Source organism: Rattus norvegicus, chromosome 4 (genome assembly GCF_036323735.1).
Source record: "Rattus norvegicus strain BN/NHsdMcwi chromosome 4, GRCr8, whole genome shotgun sequence".
In the NCBI taxonomy this organism is placed as follows: Eukaryota; Metazoa; Chordata; class Mammalia; order Rodentia; family Muridae; genus Rattus; species Rattus norvegicus.
This window is the reverse complement of record NC_086022.1, coordinates 127,755,295-127,776,574: the sequence shown is the minus strand read 5'-3', so window position 1 is coordinate 127,776,574 and position 21,280 is coordinate 127,755,295. Positions and strand designations below refer to the sequence as shown.

Genomic DNA, 21,280 nt, shown 5'->3' with positions numbered 1-21,280 from the left:
CAATTAGCATCAGGAGACATCGCAAGTAAAGAATTGAAGGAAAATTATTGATGACATTCTATTTATGTGTGTCGTGCTTGATCATCATGTGCCGTCAAACCACGAAAACAACAGAAATAGAAAATCTGCTTGACAATAGGATTTGATGTGCCCAGAAAACACTGGCGATTAACAACGCACAAACATTCTAAAGGAATTCATTCAGCAGTTATAATCACTTTAATTACAAGAAAACATTCTTTTTTGTTGTCCCAATAATGAGTTCACTATGGCCCAAACATTCCCATAACTTCCCGGATAGTCTTTATGCAGTGAACGATGATGAGCAGTGTTAGGGGTCTTCAGAGTCTGGTGTCCGTGGTCATAAGCGTCAGTGAGCCATACTGACAGAAGGTGCTGTCCCTGTGGTTCTCCAGGTTAGCTGCCCTGGTCTGGAAGTGATGTAAAGGAGCCAGTGTTCCTCCAGTCTCCTAATAACAGTAATTAAAATTCACCAATATACTCTTAAAACAATGGCCCTAATAAGTAATAACAATAGATATCCCACATGTTTTAATTATTTTGACTAATATTTATATGTCAGGCACCATCCTATTTTTTAATTATAATCACTGCACCAATTTCCTTAGAGACTCGTGTTGTTCCCATCATGCAGATGAGAAAACTGAGGCAGAATGTGCTTATGTCACATTGTTTAAACCCTATTCTGTAAAGCTGCAGAGTGTGATGGTGTGACCCTGCAGTCTGACCTCGCAACCACTGGGCGAGCTGCCTACCAGCTAATTTGAGCACCACCTCCCCACTCAGAGGACACAGAGCACATTGTCACAGTACCAGACAGAGAGCAGCCTAAGAGATGCTCCTAGGCACATTCCCCTGTTTCACGTGGCAGTTCCTTCTTGGCCACACACTCTTTCCCTGCTGTCTACAGAGATTTGAAAAGGACAGATTAGAGGGAACATTGTCCTGCAGTGTGACTTGGATATAGAAGCAATCCTCTGGATCCAGTTAAAGTCTCTGCCTAGAAGAGTAATAGGCTTTGGGATGTAGTAGAGAAACTAAAGAATCATATTACACTTTGTCGTTCTTCAGAGTCTTTAAACAACTTTCAAGAAGCCCCCTTAGAAAATAGTAAGAGTTTTTACCAGCAGCAAGGCCCAAAGGTGGAGTGTGTGTGCACTGGGCACTCACTGTATGTGTGCCAGGCAGACAGTCTACAAAACACTTTCTGTCCCTTTAGCCACAAAACGGGACAGAACTCCTTTTACCAAATAAGAAAAATAAGGCTCTTACCAAAATGAGGGAGGAAGCAGTGATCTGGACCTGGGTCTGAAATCTCAAAACTCACACACAGTACATAACAAAAAATAAAGCTCTAGGAAGCTGGATTCAACCGAGTGCATGCTAAGGAATGAAAATGGAAGGCAGACCACCATCAGTTGGGATACATGAGCTGTCTTTTGTTCCAAGAACACAATGGAGAAAGATATTTTCCAGGTTTCTCGATTTAGAATGCTTACAATATTTTCCCATAGAAGCCTTGTTTTACCTGGCGGATAGATATTTGCATTCTCCCAATGCTAAGCTGCTTCCTGTGAATCATGGCTTGTGGGAACTTGTGTTTCCAAGTTGCACCATGAATTGAATGGACACGTACAGGCTAATACTAGAACACCACAACCGCAGCTAATCCTTACTAAAAAAAATGGAGTCAGTTTAAAAATAAATACCAAGAGTAGGACTTGATCATGCTACCCGGCTTGGTCCAAATAGAGAAACGGATGACTAATAAATGATTTCGTAAATAGAGACTGATTAGCCATCGCTAACAAGCGATTAGAATTTACGTACATGTGGGTGTGCAGAACATGGTTACATTCGTGAGTATTTTCAGATTCCAAACCTCCAACCTCCTAGAAATTAATGAAGTTGCTTTTGAATTTGATTAGTGGAGAAGAGAGTCAATTTACATATGAATATGATTGTATTCATTACATTAAGGTGGCCTCATGATTTATATGGCTTGTATTTATAAACACTGGTTATTCTAATGTAAGTTTTAAAATGAATCTTTCATGAGAGATACTAAATGAGGTTTGTCAAGAGTCCCATCCGCTTTGCAGTTGGGCTCCATTCAAAGCAACAGGGAAGAAAGCAGATGTTACTTATGTATTTAACAAGATGGTGGGTGCAGCATTCCTGATTCTAGCATTTACATGAGGAGATCAAACAGACTCAGTCAAATATAGCTGTTAAACTGCAGCGAACGTTAGCAAAGCCATTCATCATCACCCGGTAAAATGCTTGAACTTCAATGTGGTGTAGTATTCTGATGGTTCCTGCCATCTTTCAGGGTCAGGACAGGAGTGACACCTCCCTCTGTAAGCTGCGTTACATTTGTGGGGTCGGGTAGGGAAGAGAGTCCTGCAGTGTCCTCCTTGAGAGGGATCATGGACCCCCGGTTGTTTAAATTTTTCAGTCAGCTATTTGAAATGGAGACAGGGAAGTCAGGATCTAGATCCGGGGTTTCTGCATGCCTCCCAGTTGGTAGATGTCTTCTCAAAGGCCTTCATTTCTTTATGCTCTGCCCTACAGAGTCCTCCAATGCCACACTGCTGACTAATGCGGAGAAGATTGCCACCATCACCACCACTCATGCCCCCTCACAACAGGGGACCCAGGAAACAAGGTCAGATGTGGCTTGGGTTCTTTGTCATTGTCTGCATTGTTGAGGGGTTAAAGGACCCCTGCCTGAGGAATGGCAGCCTTGATTTTTCTTTCTTGTTTTCCTCTTGGATTGCTGTTATATCTGTGTCTCTCATTTTGGCAGGACCACCACCAAACCAAAGCCGGATTCTCAGTTTGAGTTCAAAGGACCGCAGGCTACACAGGTGAGGGCGTCTTCTCCTTTGTCTCTGAACCTGTTAATCATTTCCTTCCAACTTCCTGAAGCTATTTTTACCAAAAAAAAAAAAAAAAAAAAAAAAAATTTAAAACCTCGTATTGGAAAATAAACAATCTTTTTTGTGAAGCGATTTAACCAGATGTACACGCTCATATTTGATTGTCTAGAAAATGACGTTTTATTTTTACCACCTTTGAAAAATATTTTCTAGGTCCTCTTTTCAAAGGGGGAAGAAAGAAAGGCTGTCACAAGACTCAGTGATCAGAGAAACAAGGCAGCTAGTATCTTACTTCTCATGGTTTTCAAAACCCTGTTACTGTCAAGAAAAACGTCTTTTTATATAAGACATTTCTCTGGCTAGTGAGTTTCGGATAAGACCCCTAGCGTGCGAGTTCTGTCCTCAGGTTGGAGATGCCCAAATTACAGCCAGTGGTGCAAATCTGAAAAACACGGGTGATGTGAGGTTAATTTTTTTTTCCTGGCCTTCTTGAAGCCTTCGGCAGTTATTCATGATCTTCCCCCAGACAGAGGGAGCCAGACCCTCATTTATAAAGGCTGACGTAGGGCACTGCTAGCATTTGTTGGGGACCAGGCATCTAGCAACATGTCAGCCAGCAGTTGGTCTTCTACAGTGAAGACTTTTCCCACCTCAGAGGTAAACTGCAGCCTCACTGACTAAGCGGTTGTAAATGTGTGCATGCGTGTAGGTGTGCCCGCGAATGTTTACAGATCCAGAATTCCTAACACCTCAGATGAACAAAGATTGATGAAGATGATTAATGAACAAGAATTGCCGTGTTGCAGATAGAGCCTCAGCCTTCCTGCAGAGTCACTGAGAGAAATGGCCATGGGTCTAAGTTCCCCCCCGGAATGATCACGTTTAATTTCTTCAAACAGGAGCAAGATTTTTACACTGTGGAATTGGAAAGAGGAGCCAAGGGATTTGGCTTTAGTCTTCGAGGAGGGCGAGAGTATAACATGGACCTTTATGTTCTGCGCTTAGCAGAGGATGGTCCTGCAGAAAGATGCGGAAAGATGAGGGTAAGTAGCCAGGCGGCCAGAATGGTTGGAAGCACAACCCTCTGTGTCACTTCTCTACATTCTCACAGCTTTCAGGAGGGTGAATGGATGGCTCCTGCCACAGATTCTTTTCTAAAGCATACTTAGTTATAGCTACTAAGTGAGACAGATCTTGTGGATCCGTCTTTACTCCAAGCATAGTAAGGCAGGTGTTTTCTGAATGACAGACTCATTGTTCTCATGCATAATCTTGATGGTAGGCACATCCTGCCACAAGAAACTGGATAGTGAAGAATGCCTAGAAGGCAGGAAATCCAAGTAGCCCTATAGGTTCATTCCTTCTCTAAGTGGTCACCAGCTGCCTTCCCTTAACCTCAGAGATTCCCCGGCATGGGGCCAGTAGTTCCATAGCACTGTCACTGAAGGTTGCTGTGGACTGCTAGGCTTGTCAAACTTTTTGAAATTATCATTTCATCTACAATATTATCTAAAAAGTGGATGATATAGATATACATTTTGGGACCTCGAAATCAAGTTTTAAAAATTGTCAAAAATAAATTTCATCAAGTTTTGAGTAAGTTTAGAGTTTTGTGTCGGGACACGTGTATAAGCCATTGTCAGCCGTATGTCCCTTCATGGCATGGGTTGGGCATACCTAGCCTGAGGATTTGAAAAGAACAGATATCCAGAGCCCTCTGTTCTGTTTCCCTATTTAAAGTTTGTTACTACAGATAAATGTTAGCTCCCATGCAGACTAGATAACAAAGAGGCAAATCATCTCATTTAAATAAGTTACATAGCTGGAAACACACAGAGAGCCACTGCAGCAAACGAAATCATCAGGGAAGGAAGAGAAGTGAATTGGAAACACACACACACACACACACACGCAAACACACACACTAAGCCAAAATCAGGACTGTCATGGGCTGTTTATACCTGTTTTTCCTCTCTCAATCTGAAGTGTTTGGGGTTTTTGTTGTTTCTGTTTTTATATGTTATTCTGCTTCTTATATGTATAGACAGACAGATAGATATGCATGTGGAGACAAGAAAACGACTTGCAGGAGTCAGCTCTCTCTCTGTCCACCACGTGGGTCCCCGGGATCAGATTCAGGTTCTAAGAGTGTGTGGCAGGAGCCTTTGTCTGCTGATCCCTCTCATTGGCCCCAGACTGACATTTCTCACAGCCCTTTCTTAGTTGAGGAACAGAGCATAGTTTCAAGCATCCAACAGCGAAAAATGATGAATATTTGGAAGGAGCCGTTTCTAATGGCATGAGTTAGCATCGTTTGACAGTGCACGTAGCTCCTAAGCACATGTGTCCCATGATCCCTTGCGCTTTGTAGGCAGGGCTTGTTTTCATCTCCTCTGCAGTCGAAGAGCGAGCTGCAGGCAGCTGATGGGCCATATGATTAACTGACAAATGGGGAATGGATTCCAAAGCCAGTACTTGGCTTCTTCCTCTAGAATGTAAGCTGTGTGTGACTCAGAGTTTGTTGATTCTGTTTCTGCACAGTGCCTAGGGTGAGTCTGTGGTCTCTCAGGACTCGTCTGTGAAAGGTTTCTCCTGAGCTCATTCTTGGGTGATCTACAGGATTTGTGGCCCGTCAGCCTGTGGCTGGAGTCTTCCCTCCTCTCCTTATCATGGAAGTTCTTAGTGATATAGTAGTCAGATTTTGGAACCAGATGACTACAGATATAAGCCTGAGATAAAGAAGAACATATTATGTCTCACGATCTCAGAGGTTTTAGTTTCCATTTGGAAGGCAGACTGTTATAGTGGGGTGGAGGGATGTGTAGTGGAGGGATGTGTGATGTGGTAAAACTCCTTAGCTTACAGAAGATAAGAAGCAGAGAGAGAGGAGCTGATCAGTGTCCCTGCCTTCCCTTCAAGAACGTGTTCCTTATTAGCTAGCTAACTTTCACTCAGCTACTTACTAATAGTATCCTGGACCATGGCTCTAAGTGTTCATTCACCTTGGGGCCTTGGGAGACCACATTCACCACAGCAGGTACCCCATAACCTGCATCAGAGTGAGAGACAAAAAAAAATGAGGGTAAGAAAGACAGGATACAGGATTATTCGCAACTGTTGAACTGACACCCTATCATGTGTGCCATATTCTTTTGACTCGAAGCAAGTCCAGTTGTAACCTCCATCAAGGACAGATGACCGCACACAAGCATCCCTGTACAGGGTGGAGCTTCTCAGTCGAAGAGTGCTGCTGTCCCTTCCTCAGTCGCTCACACACTCCTTGTGACTCTCTTGCTTCCATTAGCACTCAGCATTATGTAATGCCCTACTGGTATAGCGTGCCTATAATTGCCTCTCCCTCATTAGATTCTAATTGCCATGAGGGTTTGATATTTTCATGGCTACATCCTGAGCAGTAGGGAAAAGTCTGGAATGTGCCTAATGTATATGTGGAGAATCGATGAGGGGGGAGAAGTTTAGGTCCAAAGACTCGCCTCGCTTATGGAAACCTGGTGTGACCATTTCATCTCATCTCTTACTTTGGCAGATTGGCGATGAAATTCTAGAGATCAATGGTGAGACCACCAAAAACATGAAACACTCTCGGGCCATAGAACTGATCAAGAATGGCGGCCGCAGAGTCCGTCTGTTTCTGAGGCGGGGAGACGGCTCGGTCCCAGAATATGGTGGGTCAAACTATGAAAACATCCCTTCCTTCCCTGGCATGACTCCATGAGTTTGTCTCCAGAGCGGCAACAGGAAAGCCCTTTTTGTCCCCCTATTCACCAGTGTCTTACCAGCCTCTCGCACCATGTGGTTATTTGCCTCGCTTGTTCTGAAATCTCTACACATTTCATCCCTTTGCTTGCTTACATGGACTGGGGCGTGGCCTAAGACAAGATCCTGATAGCCCCCTTTCTGATAATCAGAGAGAACATCCTGTCTGGTCCAACCAAGAGCGAAGGAATGTTTGTTTGAACTGTGCCAAACTGTTTCTCAGATCCAATTGTTAGCACAAATGACTATTCAGTCCTTTAAAGAAGCAGGTTTCCTGACTCACGTTGAGGCACAATATCTAGTTGGGTTTGTTTCTTTGTTGCTTTTCTTTTTCCTCTGTTTTGTTTTTGTTTTGTTTTGTTTTGTTTTTACTTTATTTAAGAGGCGTGCAGTTTTGAAATATTGGGGAGGGGGGCTTTGCTCATTTGTTTAGGCTCTGTATATGACAGTTGTCTGTCCCTCTCAACTGGTCTCTTACCCCAAATCAGACCACCTGAGCCCACACTATCAACAAACGACAACAAGCAAATGTCGACCTATTAGCCATATGTTTTTAAATGATGAAGGATGAAGCAGATTCCCAGTGCTCACCATGAGGGAACCATGTTACTATACCTTTCCTATGAGGAAAGCCGGGTAAAACGTAGAGGTCCTCTGTCGTATCTTTAAACATAGTTTGAGTAGATGGCAATGCTCTTTACCTAGGTTAGTGTTCTGATGGCAAAATATTGTATATTGTGATAATTATGTCCTATTTATTTGAGATTCTTGTTTAAAATTAAAAAAGAAAAAAAGAAAAAAAAAAAGGAAGCTATGCCCTAGATGTAGGGCTTTTTTTCCCAACCAAAGGTCTACAGAAGTTTCTATAGAAACTGTGATTGAAAGATCCCCATATACATTGGTCCCCTTTATTCGGGATTTATCTGTTATCACCCTCTTTTCTGAACGTCTTTCTGCACAATTCCCAGATGCATTTTGGGCACAATGAGATACTCAATTCAGACATAGTTCAAGGAGGAGAAGGGCTCCTTTGCAGGGCGCCTTCCCGGGTGTTGGACATTGGTGCTGGTGCACTGTATGAGGGGTCTGAGGTAAGGGGGAACCTTGATGACAACATCAGGTGCCATGGCTGCACACTGTGCTTGACTTCTGACCGTTAGGTGTATTGATACCACTGAAACTGTGTAACATGTCTCCCTTTTCTGTCTTCCCTACGCTTCTGTTGGATGTGATACCTCATTTGAGCGTCATCATCAGTAACCTGTGTATCTTCTCCAAACCTATGTCTGTTGCACTGAGGATGAAAATCCAACACTAACAAATGTTCTCTGGGCTAAAAAATAAAGATCATTGAAATGAATGGTTTTCCACCAAGGGTTGAACCATGCTGGGGTTGTGCTACTGTAATGTTTCCATGCGTCATTTGGACTACATCTCTCTAATTCTACTGATTAGAGTTACAAATGGGTTATAATATGTTAAGTTCCAATATTTTTCTGACTTGACTGGAACCTGCTTCTCTGTGAGGCTATTTTTGTAATGAGTTTTTTGTACTTAATTTAACTGCCGTGGTATTTGGGGGGGTGGGAGGGGGACTTTGTTCTTTTGTTGTTTATTGTTAACGCTCTCTATGCCAGCCTGTCATTGTTCCAGTTATTTGAAAAAAAAAAACACACAAAACAAAACAAAAAAAAAAAAAAACAACAAAAGGATGCATTATCATCTGGGTTTTCAAGTCATCTTACGGCTGTCTAAAGAAAAAAACGTCATTGCTCCAATTTCGGTCTCTGCAGCCTTGCGTGTTGCCTTAGACTGTCTGACTGGACGAATAAACTCTCTTTACCCTATGTTAACAAATGAAGGTTTTTTTCTTTCTTGTTATAGGGAATCTAAATGTTCAACTTTTTCTCTTTCTCTCTTTCTCCTTCTCTCTGACTGTTCTTGCCTGGGTCCTCCCACCTACAGCGATGATCCCTCCTAATATCGCTGCATGTATGAGAAATGAAAAGTTCGGGGAGGCTTGCTTCTACCTTATGGGCCATAATCAAACTACGGTTTGTAGCTCAATCAATACTAGGTGTTTCTGTGCTGTGGCCTAATTTCCTCATTGCTTCTGCTTAGCTCTATTTTGATATGTATGGCAATTCATTCTGAGCACCCTGCGTTCTTTGAATTGTAAGTACATGGCTGACCTGTTGAAGTGTTGCTCTCTCTTGTCTTAAGACTTCAGTAAGAACCTAGGATAGATTTATGATAGCTACCTAAGTGCTTCCCTCCCCCCACCCCCAAGTGTGCAAGGACTTTGTCTTTGTCTAGTACCTTACCCAGCATTTAGAAAGCATGAGCCTTGTCCTGATGCTCTTCCCGAGAGTGCAAGACCTTGCCAGACAGGAATTAGAGATTTCCTGGCTGTTCAGGTGTCTCTCAGCCAACTCCAGCCCATGAGCCAAATCCTGCTCACGCCTGTTTTTTGCAAATAAGGCTTTATTGGCATATAGCACACCCATTATTTATTTATTTATTTATTTATTTATTTTTTGCACCACAGAGGCAAAGTTAAAGATTGGTCGAGCCAAAATAAGTGTTAGTTATCCCCCACCCCTACATACACACACCAGAAAAGAACGAAGGAGACAAGCACCCATGCGCTAAGCTACAGCCCTGCCTTTGTTAAGCTTGTCCTGGGTTTGGGGAGATCTTTCATGAGACAGACAGACAGACCATTTTGTTACTGTTGGCCAGGCTATCTCATAGAATGTTTTGAAAGCCCTGCACCCCACGCTGTGGTAGTGCAACATCTCAGGCACCGAAAACTTGATGGTTTTGCCATCGCAACAAAGCGTCCTGCTTTGCAAAGGCCCTCATAAATCCAAGGTGCTGCCTTAAACGGCTATAGTGTAGGATCAGATAGTTAAATGATAAATGGGACTTGTCATGGGCTGTCCAGCCTTAGATCTGTGGATGCTTGAGTGAATTAGAGGCAGCCCAATGGCTTCACAGCTCTTTCTTCTCACAGCATGAAGAAAGGTCCTTTTAAACTTCAAGATTTTATGAAGCCCCAGCTAATTTCAGATGTGCACCTAACAACCTATTCCCCTTGCTTTTATCTGACAGAAAGCTCTTTTAAATACAGTTCCTTGTTTTTTTTTATTTACTTGAAAGTAGACAAAATAGTTAAATGCAAAAGTTGTAGTTTAATGGACCTTCAAGCAGGTGTCCCCTTTGACAGTTAACATCTGCTCTACACGATGTCTAGATAATTCCCCCTTTCCCGATACCCCGAATCCGTTTTTAAAGTAGAAGTATGTTTTTCATGTAATACACATAACATATCCTCAGGGGCTTGTCCTTGCTGTTAGGTCACCACCCTGATAAGCCAGCAACTATTTCTAACCCTAGGAAAGCTTTTCTTGTGCCCATCCAGGTCTGTGCCCTGGGTTAATTTTAATCAGAACACATATTCTTCAAATGAAAGAAAGAAGAAAGGCAGAGGTGGGGAAAGAGCTGATGGGTAGCCAGGAAGAGCAGGTGTGGGTCAGGTTGGGGAAGCTCTGGTACCTGTAGACAGACTCCTGCAGCTCTGCCTTCAAAAGCCTTATCCATTTATAATTTCTCCGATGGTCTGTCTTCGGGATATGGGGAACAGCGAGCTAGATATTGAAAGCCACAGCGCTAGTTTTTAATCCTAACTAGTTGCAGTAATACTTAAATTAACCAAGATTCAGTTGGCTTTGATTGACTGACTGCTTTAACAGTTGTTTGTTCGTTGTGACTAATGAGTCAAGTGTGGGAGGGAACTGGGCCAGGAGCCTCCGATCCTTCTTATTAAGCTGTTCTTCTTTCTCTCCCCGACAGACCCCAGCAGCGACAGGAACGGCCCCTCCACCGGTGCACAAGGTGTTCCGGAAGTGAGGCTGGGGCCACCGGACCACAGATCACATCCAGCCTTGGAGTCCAGTTACCCACCCGATCTTCACAAATCATCACAACATGCCGAAAAGCGAGCACACGCGAAGGATCCGAAAGGCAACAGGGAGCACAGCGGACAGCCCAACGAACATCACACTTGGAACGGAACTTCTAGAAAACCCGACAGTGGGGCATGCCGGCCCAAAGACCGGCCACCCGACACATGGAGAGAGGCGCAGCCGGAATGGACAGCCACCAATGGCCCAAAGAGGAGGTCTCCGGAGAAGCGCAGGGAAGGCACCCGCAGTGCTGACAACACTTTGGAAAGAAGGGAGAAGCATGAGAAGAGAAGAGAGATGTCTCCTGAGAGGAAGCGAGAGCGGTCACCCACCCGGAGAAAAGACAGCTCCCCGAGCCGCCGGCGGAGGTCCCTCGAAAGACTCCTGGATCAAAGAAGGTCCCCAGAGCGCAGAAGAGGGGGCTCGCCCGAGAGGAGAGCAAAGTCCACCGACAGGAGGAGGGCCAGGTCCCCAGAGCGCAGGCGAGAGCGGTCACTGGACAAAAGGAACCGAGACGACAAAGTTGGCCACCGAGAAAGGGAGGAGGCTGGTCTGAAGCTGGAAGCCGGGAGAAGCCCCAGAAATCCCCCAGAGCAGAGAAGGCGGCCTTACAAAGAATGTAGCACCGACCTCAGCATCTGAGACTCAGAGCATTGCAACCTTTACCGTGTCAAAGGTTCTAAGAGGAAGGTCGCAAAATGAAATAATTTAGTTTCTTACCTGAGGAAGCATCTGACACCTGGTAGTCCTAAGAACAGTAACAGACATTTTATGCATCTGAAATCTTATAAGGAAAAAAATATATATGAAAAGTCTTGTGCCTGATGTATAATATTAAAGAAAGTATTTTTAAATGCATACTTTTTTTTTTGAAAATTATTTGCCAAAATACTGGCCCAAAGGGATATATACATTTTGTTTCTTCACAAGCTATAGAGTTGTTCCTTCTTTGGGGCAAACTCTTTCTCTCCTAAATAAACGGGGCTGTTGGTCATGTCCTATAAGTAAATGCAGTTAAATTTAACTCAGTATAAACTGTTTCGAAGTGACGTAGTGCTATACTGTAAGCCCCTGTTTTTCTGAAAAGCAGAACACAGAAATATACAGACTGAGGATCTTTTAGGATGGATTAGGGTGGCCATTGAGCCTAAAATTCAGCCAACTATGGGACAAGAATACTACTGCAAATGAAGGATATTTATGACTACAGTGCATGGCACTAAGAAACCTTATGATCTTGAGGTATAATTGGTATAGTCAAAGAACGGTTTGTGCTCTCCCTGGCCCAGAAAGGTGCAGAAACAAGAAGGTTGGCTGCCATTAACCAAACCCAGCCTTAGCTGAGACGATCAGGTTCACCAGGTTCCACCACAGAATACATCTCACCTGCAGCAGCGCCCATTGCAAAGTGTCAGCCTCTGGGCAGAGCAGACAAGCTCCTTCTGGGTTGTCTGGTCCAGTTTGAAGCTGAGTAGATGGAATGTAGGACCCGTACCTCTGGGATGAGGGAGATGTAAATGTCTCCCACATGCAAAGAGTACCCTCCCCCCACTATTTAGCATAAGCCCCTGCTTGCCCTCTGCCCAGTGGGAGCAGAGGAGTGAACTTTGGTGGTGGAAACCTGTCACGATATTTTAAAAGTATTGGGGCTGCATATTCCTGGAATAGTTGATCACACACTTTGAAACCATAATCCAAGTCCTAAGGATTGATTGAAAGGGAAGGAAGAACATGATGACGCCTGTGGGTCTTGATCTGTCTGCTGGGAAATGACCCTATCCCTTGTGTTTGGGGACAGCGAAGGAAAATGTAATGGTTTTTCTTGCTGAAATAGACCCATTTTCTGAACCTCAGAAGGTGTGGTTGGGTCAGTTGTAGCCCTGAGATGTGGTTTAAATGGATTACTGCCTAGCTGAGCCAAAGCGTTTGCTTGTATCTGTTGGACCACTGCAGCAAACCCTGCTGACAGAGCATTTGTATTTCTGTAGTACTGTTTTGCATTTTCCATTCAGACACAGAACTGTGCAAGTCAATCACTGTTGATTCCCGTGGTACTGTAATAAGGGAGGGGCGAAAAAAAAAATAGAAAAGAAAACCAGCCAATCATTGTACGTAGAGTTTAAAATTGTAATTAATAGAGCCTCTTTGGAAGAAAAAAATAAAACAACTGTTGCCTTTTTTTGTATAAAAGAGAATTTATGACAGAAGTCTAGCTGTGAGGAATGTGATACGTGTCTATATTTCTGAATATGAACAGATTGATTCTTGGGGATATACTTTATTGTAAATCAGGTATGTAAAGTTGTTTTAAAGTGGGACATTATATAAGTAATCGTCACAGCTTTCATTTGTTAGGGCTGTTGTTTCTCCGTGGAGAGACTGCTCATTTGCACTCTCTGTTCACTTATTTCTTGCCTCACGCTCCCTCTGTGTTGATGAAAAGCAATGTGTGGGCCATTCCTTTTATAAAACACTATGCACATATAAATGTTACATTGTTCATAGCTTTATTTGACTTAGGGTTTATATATAACATTACACTGAGTAGTTATAGAGTGGACATTTCTCCAAGTTCTTTCCTTGAATCAAACAATATACATGCTATAGCTACAGGGACAGGAGGTCTGTGACTGCTACTTGTGTTATTGGAGTGCTCCCTACAGATCATACACGGATGATTGCATTAATGCGGAGGAAGACTGAGTCCGAAAGCCAGCTTGGAGGTGTTGCTCTGGAGCCTGTGTGACTAGGGTTTTCCTCACTAGTTCTGGCACAACCTATGATGTTAACTGATGGATTCATTCTCTTGATCATGGTCTATGGGTTTTAAACAAGTTTTAAAAAAAAAAAAAAAAGGTTGATTTTTGGAGTGGGTCCAAAGTTAGCATCATGATATCTGTCTCAGTTTAAAAAATAAAGTCAGTGCTACCCAAGTGAGCCTGGCTCAGTATCTGAGGACTTTTGCTATGACAAGTTCACCTTAAATTCAGTACATCAGATTTGGTTTGCACTGTATGGGAAACTACGTGTGGTAAGCCGAAATCTAGAATTCTCTTCAATCTACTGTAGACTATATTGGAAACTGATTCTTGTGAGCCTTCTTCCCCAACCTTTCACTTACCATAAGAGTGCTGATGAGGGTTGAGTATTTTGTATGGTTAAATCAAACAATTTAAGATTCCCCAGCCCCCATGACACAACCAATGCCTGAAAGAATGTTTGGGGGGTAGGGGGAGTCAATAGCGTACTTGGATTTTTTTAAGTTTCTTTTGTGAAAGATTTTTTTAATGCATTTTTACTGTAAAAATACATGGAAGTGTATGCATTCCATTACCACTGTTGCTTCTGGACTGGTATCTTCTTTGTCTCCATGTGGTCTCAAATGTATCGGGGTCAAGTAACTACTTGAGGGCCATGACTGCAACTCTCGAACTATCACTCTGTTGATGAACAGGGTTCTTCACTATGGAAAAGTGCCTTGCTGTTCAAAATGTAGCACATGACCTAGCTGCCTCATGATTATCAGGGTGGGCTTATTAGGAGCATAAAACCTCAGACCCTACTGCAGACCTGAAGTCACACTGTGCACTCAGCAGGGTCCTCTGCTAATCTGTGTGCACATGTACTATAGTCACAGACACCTAGTAATAGCAGACTCCTCAGAGCAAAGGGTCGTGTCACCCCTTAAGGGTGTGCTACCTGGCCAGGAGGGTTCCTTAGTCTCTTGAAGCCTCCCCTCCTCCTCTCTGAAGGAGCATACCTCACAGAGTTATAGGTCAGAACATACTGAGATCTAGAAGCAGATCCTCAGCAAGTGCAGTCAGCACTTCCCTTAGTTGTAAAACCAGCAAGTCATGCAATTGGACTAGGGACAGATGGGATTGAAATGTGTAGCCAGGATGCTGTTTTGAGACCAAAAAAAAAAAAAAAAAATTGGATCTCCGAGCATAACATGGGGGTAAATCCATAAGTGGAGTCAGTTGTGCTCCCAGGTCAGACAGGAAGTTAATGGATGGTTAACACGCATCTGAGCTGATGGTGGAGCTTCAAGGATCCAGTTTCCTTCTTCTTTCAGTGTGTTTGACATGGTGGCTAGCACTTTTTCCTAGGAGCTTAAGTACCTGAAGATTCAAAGGGGGTATTGTATGAATAATAAGCCTTCCTGCAGCCTGCCTCTGTCACATTGTGCTTTAGTTTATCACCGACATGGTAATTATGAGCATTGCCTTTTTAGTCTCTCTTTTGTTGAAGATGGGGTCTAGCACTGGCCCCCAGCTTAACCCAACAATTGAAGCTATTTGTAAAGCTTTTGTGTCCAAAAGTTCTTTACCTGCCATAAATACCAGCACTGAAAAGGAAGTCTGAAACTCAATTACAGCTATCAGGACTTTGCTGCTGGTGGCCAAGCTGAGTCTACCTCTCATGTTCTGCATTAATCTTGAAAGGAAGAGGCCTTTCAGACTCTGATTATGAAGCAAAGCAATCAGCATGACTGTGAGTTCGGTACATCATAAGCTCCCAACATAATTATTTGGGGTATGTTTCAAAGCGATGGGCCTAACACAAGCCATTTTGTCAAGCTTCTATGTGTTGAGTTCATCACTAGGGGCCCAAGAAGTATAGTAGGATATAATTAGTTCAGGCATTACTTGACTGGATCCAAAGCACTTAGGAGTTCAGCCAGATGTCTCATTGTAACGTGTTCTTTAGTACAGCATAGGATGGCCTACATTTAACTAGAAAACTTGTTGTACGTCTGGGTCTAGTCTACATGGCCTGCAGCTACCAATAAGCATTGATAGTTGATGTTTCTGTGAATAAATTCTCTCTGATACCAGAATTAAAGACAAAAATGGAATGTCTGCTAATCTGTGCAGAGACAATAAATAATCAAGGCTGTTCCCAAAGGCCATTTGTTGGGCATGCATTTATGGAGAAGCAGCTCTACAAGTAGAAATACCTGCTTGGTATGGAGAGCTTATAGTTGGGTGGAAGGGGGAAATGCATAGAAGACACAAAGTCAGGGCCCAGGGCTGCAATAGTGACGTAAGGGGATCTAGCCAGATTGAGGAAATAGATGGACTAAACAAAAAAAAGGACTTACCTGATGACATAAGCACAGTACAGGCTGAGGTAAAGTGTGACCCAACTAGAAGGACTGGCCAGCCTTGTTCATAGTGACTTCAGCAGCACACCACTGAGGAGTGTTTACAGAGCCTCTGCCAGATTGCATGTCTTTCTGGGAAGGAGGTGTGGCCAAGTTTAGGCCTACATTTGAGAAAAGCACCATGTAAGAACCTGTCGAGTTTCACACCCCATAGTTTATCTCATTTTCTTGAAACTTACAAATTCGTACTGTGGTTTGAGTCGGCCACGTCTTTTTCAAACTGCAAAGGCATGTGCGTGTATTACGTGGTGCTCGCTAGGCCTCCTGCTTTTGAGTACTGGAGAGGAACCATGCTTCTGATATTCCATTCTGAAGAACACTTTGACATTTTGAAAGTAACGCAAACTTTTAGTAGAATTCTCAAATATTTCGGAACCATATAAAGAGCATGGTGTTGTGCTTTGTGACCAGTCGATTCCAATCTTTCTAGATAGCGTATAGAGTTTTCCTCTTCCGGGGTAGGGTGTCAGTTTATAAGTTCCTTCTATGAGAATGAGATGAGTGAGGTAATGAAACAAAGACCGACCGTGCTCTCCCAATAGGAGGGAGGGGGTCAGGAATCAAAAAGGAAGTGTCAGCGTAGCTGAAACGCACGGGGAAGCTGGAAAGGACTCACAGCTGCAGCCTTCGCTCCCTGACAGGAAGGGGGTTCCAAAGCTACACCGTGTTGTTGTAAAAATATAAAAATAAAAAAGTGAAGTTGCCTTTTACCCCGCTGGGTCTGCACCGCAGTGTCCCAAGATATCTGCTAGATATCTTGGTGGAAACACATCCCAGCCACACACTTTCCTACACTCAAACCCTCACATAAAAGAACACACAACACAATAATCTTAGATCCAATTGATAAGATATAATTGCCCACTTAAACATACAAAGCTCGGTACCATCCATCCCTTAGGAACATTGATAACAACCTGTAAATACATAGAGCAGAATATTAACATCACCTGCCATGGCTTCTCACCCTCTCTTTCTCCTGTCTCCTCCTCTCTCTCCAGTCTCCTCCTCCTCCTCCTCCTCCTCCTCCTCCTCCTCCTCCTCCTCCTCCTCCTCCTCCTCCTTCAAACTTCTCTTCCGCCCATCCTTCCTTCTCCTCCAGTGACAGGCTTCCTTCTATCCTGTACCTGCCAGTCACCTGTACTTTACAAATTCAATGGAGAGGTGGTTCTGGTGAAGTCACCAGAGTTCTGAGTCCTTGACAGCTGTCCTTGGGGCAGTGGAATTAGCATCAAAATACAGATAACTTCAGGGCAAACCACAACAACACCACGACTACGTGAGCTGGAGGTCCTAAGATGAGCATCAGTCTGTATGTATGAAGCTCAGTGTATATTTTTGGCCTAACTCTCACTCTGGGTGGTAGCTAGCACTGAAGAAATCCATGACAACACTCATGTCTCAGAGCACTAGATCCAGGTACCTACCATCTTGACAGTGGTTCTGTTGCTTTAAGACTGAACTATTCTGAGGACTTGAAACTGAGGATCAGTCATAAAGGAAGTAGCCTGGAAACGTGCCTCCGCAGTATTTGCGTGGGACTGACCACCAGACGTTTAGGTTGGAGTGACGTTCAGGCATCAGGAAGCTTAAGCTGTCAAAACCTGTGGCCAGTGGCTCTTCACTCCAATGAGGAATAAGCTTAATTACCTGTAAATGAGAAAATGAGAGCTCAGAACCCATAGCTGGCAGTCACATGACCTCCAAATCTACCTTCCACATGTGGTTGCCTGTTGGGAAGGAATTAGAGGTCCAGCAGATTGCTGGATTCACAAAGCCTCCTTTGTCCCACAGGGAGTTCCCTACAGTTTAGATTCTGACAGCTCTGAAGCCATCAGGTGGACTGCAGGTCCTTTCAGCTGTTCTACTCTGAGACAGAGCTCAGTCCTCTGTCAGGTAGGAGGAGTTCCTACCCCTCAACTGCGTGTACAAACTCCCTCAGAGTGTATACACAGGGTTCTCTGGAGTGAGTGCTTAGCCCGCCATCCACAAAGCCCATGAGCAGCAGTATCTCCCTAGTAAAGAAAGAAATGAATATGGCCCAGATGCTGACAACACATCCTTGACCACCTGGCCTATCAGCCTGCAGAGCGCCAGGCGAAAACAAACTGTGTGAGACTCTGGCTATGACCCACCACTCCCTTCCCCAAACACATCCATTACAGTACTAGAGGGCCTGGAAAGATGTCTCATCAATTCATTATAATTGGTTGTTTTGAGAATTTTGTACAATTTAGTTTTGATATTTACCGCACCCCATTCCTCATAGATCCAAACCCTTTTCCTATCCACCAACCCTAAGTTTTTTTCCCCCCATATATCAAGTCCAGTTTGTGTTGCCCATAAATTCTTGGATATATGATCTTCCAGTCAACTTACCAGAGGCAACAATCTCTCCCCACCCACCCCCCAAAGCAATTGGTACACTTCTTATTTTAAAATCGTCTTTTTCTGGAACAATTTAAAGGATGTTAAAAATGAAGTCTTCCGTGATTTCATCTTCCAGGTTCCCTGAGGAGTTACTTGGCATTTGTCAGTATCCTCTGGTCCCAGCTCTCTAGGACAGTTGTTTTCTATTTACTAGTATTTTCTTTCTTTTTATTCTTTCATTGAAAATCATTTTCCCCATCACATGAATCTCCTGACTACCACATCCTCTCCCATCTTCTCCCAGTTCCTTTTCCCTCCCTTCCCATCCAGTTGCACCCCCTTTTTGTGTTTCATTAAAACAAATAAACACAGAGGCTTCTAAGGGATAGTAAAATAAACTATGATTAAAAAGAACCCAACACATCACAATTGGATGAAACAATTGTTTCAGAAGGAAAAAAAGCACAAGAAACAGAAACTCACTCGTTCATACACTCGAGTCCTGTAAAAGCATTCATACTCTGAGGAGTCCTATAAAAAACTCTAACTGCTAGAGAGCAGCCCCCAAAGACCCTCTGGGGCCTCCTCCCAACCCAGGTCTCTGGTAAATTCTAGAAATTGCCCCCACTGCTGCCAATCTCCTTTTTCTCTCCCCTGCTCTCCTCAGATGATCTCACTCCCCCCCCCCCGCACCCTGCTTCCTTTCCCATCTCATCTTCTACCCAGTTCCCTCCTTCCACCCATCTTCCTTCTATCCATCTTCCTTCCATCCTCTGATATCTATTTTATTTCCCTTTCTAAGAAAGACTCAATCTTCTTCCCTTGGGCTCTCCCTGTTATTTGGCTTCTTTCAGTCTGTTGATTATAGCACAGTCAGTCTATACTTTATGGCTAATATCTACTTATAAGTGAGTACATATCTTGCTTTTCCTGATAGATCTGGGTTACTGTCTTAGGATTTCCATTGCTGATAAGAGACATCATGACCAAGTCAACTTTTAAAAGGGACAACATTTAATTGGGGTTAGATTACAGGTTCAGGAGGTCAGTCTATTATCATCATGGCAGGAAGCATGGCAGTGTACAGGCAGACAAGGTGCCTGAGGAGGAGCTGAGAGTTCTACATCTTAATCTGAAGGCACTGAGAAGACTATGTTCAGGAAGCTAAGAGGAGGGTCTTAAAGTCCATCCTCACAGTAATACACTTCCTCCTACAAGGCCACGCCTACTTATGGTGCCACTCCCTGGGCCAAGTGTATTCAAACAACCACAGTTATCTCACTCGGGATGATATTACCGAGTTCCATTCATTTGCCTGCAAAACTTATGAGACCCTTGTTTTTAATGGCTCAGTAATATTCCATTATGTAAATGAACCACATTTTCTGTATTGATTCTTCAGTTGAGGGACATCTAGGTTGTTTCTGAGTTGAGACTCCTAGCAGTGGGAGATATGGATCCTGAAGTGGCCACTCCCTATAGCCAGGCAAAGAAAAGACAGAAATGGGGCAGAGTAAGGATTCTCTTTGGCTTTCAAGGATAGCCAACACAAAGTCACCTAAAACAGTTCCACAGAGTATGAAGGGAAGGATGCTTTCAAACCCTTATTATAAAGTCAGTGCTACACGGACACCAGAAACAGATGAGGACACAGTAGCAAAATCTGCAAACTCATTTCCCTGACGAGCACAGACACAAAAGCCTTTAATATAAAAAGTATAAAGAGAGGCAAAAGAAATGGTTCAGCAGTTAAAAGCATTTTTTAAAAGTGAAAATTGGATTCAATAGCACATTAATATCATAGCCATGATCACATTGGTTTCATTCTACGGATTCAGTGATGGTGCATATAAATACATATAAACAAACATAAAATCACCTAAATGTAATCAAAGATGAAAATCACATAATTGTGTGAATTAATATAGGGAAAAAAATCGTTTGACAAAATTCAGCATCCATTCATGGTAGAAATTCTAAGGGAGCAAACAGCACAGATCAACGTGGTATGGTTTGAGATGATGAGCCAATGGTGAACACTGTGATCAGGGAAGACCTGAGTCAATTCTTTGGGAATAGGGAAGAAGACAAGGAATCTGTTCTCTCCACTCTTATTTAATGAAGTGCTTGAGTTCTCAACCAGAGAAAGAAGTAAAGAAAAAGAAAGGGGATATAAATAGGAAAGGAAAATGTTTGCAGACAATGCAAAACCTATCCTAATAAGACGCTAAAGATAACACCAGAAAACTCTTAAACAAGTTCGGCCAATATCAGTATACAAAGCCAGTAGGTTTTTGCTATGTCAATTTTGATAATAAACATTCTGAAAAAGAAATCACAAACCTGTTCACAAAGCTCCAAAATAAAAAATAAAATACCTAGAAGAACTCTAACCAAGGAAGTACAAGATACAAGACTTCTACAAAGATGAGAAATTGAAGGAAAAAAAGAAAGAAAATTTTGTGTGTGTGTGTGTGTGTGTGTGTGAGAGAGAGAGAGAGAGAGAGAGAGAGAGAGAGAGAGAGAGGAAGGAAGGATGGAAGGATGGAAGGAAGGAAGGAAAAAGAGAAAAATGAAACTCGCGAATTGGCAAATTTATATTCTGAAAGTCATTACCAAAAGTAACTTATAGATTCAGTGCAGCTGTCATTACAGTCGTAGGGGTATTCTGTAGTTAAGTATTTAGCTACCCTAAAAGGTTGAAAAAAAATAGAGGGCTAGAGAGATGGCTCACTCAGTTAAAAGATTTGTTGGTTTTGCAGAGGCCCAGGACCCAGTTCTCAGCACCCACATAATGGCTGATAACCATCCATAATTCCAGTTCTGGGTCATCCAATGTCCTCTCCTTACTTTTGCAGGCAACAGGTATGCATGTGGTACACTTACATACATCCAGGGAAGCCCACTCGTACACATAGAGTGAACTAAATAAAATAATAAATTAAGGACCTGAATAGTCAAAGAAATCCTAGGCAAAAAGGGTAATGCTGAAGGCATCCCAATTCCTGATTTCAAACTGTAGCACAGAAAAACACCATTGTGCTGCAGACACAGAATCAGATGGGGGAACAGTGGAACCCAGTAGAGTAGCACAA

The 21,280-nt window shown here is 43.1% G+C and overlaps 1 protein-coding gene and 1 long non-coding RNA gene across 53 annotated transcripts in view; one reads left to right on the top strand and one right to left on the bottom strand.

Moving 5' to 3' along the window:
* Magi1 (membrane associated guanylate kinase, WW and PDZ domain containing 1) overlaps window positions 1–13,985 on the top strand; it is a 605,639-nt gene extending 591,654 nt beyond the window's left edge. For 30 of the 51 annotated variants that reach the window (XM_006236927.5, XM_063286541.1, XM_039108176.2 and 27 more), the window contains 5 exons: window positions 2,596–2,689; window positions 2,831–2,891; window positions 3,803–3,946; window positions 6,451–6,589; window positions 10,536–13,136. In XM_006236927.5, the coding sequence (XP_006236989.1) occupies window positions 2,596–2,689; window positions 2,831–2,891; window positions 3,803–3,946; window positions 6,451–6,589; window positions 10,536–11,290 (1,193 nt within the window). In that variant the 3' untranslated portion in view covers window positions 11,291–13,136. Of the gene's footprint in view, window positions 1–2,595; window positions 2,690–2,830; window positions 2,892–3,802; window positions 3,947–6,450; window positions 8,538–8,645; window positions 8,735–10,535 lie in introns of those variants that run through there. The other 21 variants (XM_039108183.2, XM_039108192.2, XM_063286549.1 and 18 more) reach the window with 4 other exon arrangements.
* On the bottom strand, window positions 201–10,742 carry LOC134486617 (uncharacterized). 2 transcript variants are annotated; one of them, XR_010065882.1, is made up of 3 exons: window positions 10,239–10,723; window positions 5,867–5,952; window positions 201–2,952 (listed from the first exon to the last, which is right to left on the bottom strand). It is a non-coding gene; the product is annotated as an uncharacterized LOC134486617 (long non-coding RNA). The 2 variants fall into 2 exon arrangements; XR_010065881.1 differs by lacking the exon at window positions 5,867–5,952 and having other exon boundaries at window positions 10,239–10,742.
* Window positions 13,986–21,280: the final 7,295 nt, after the last annotated feature.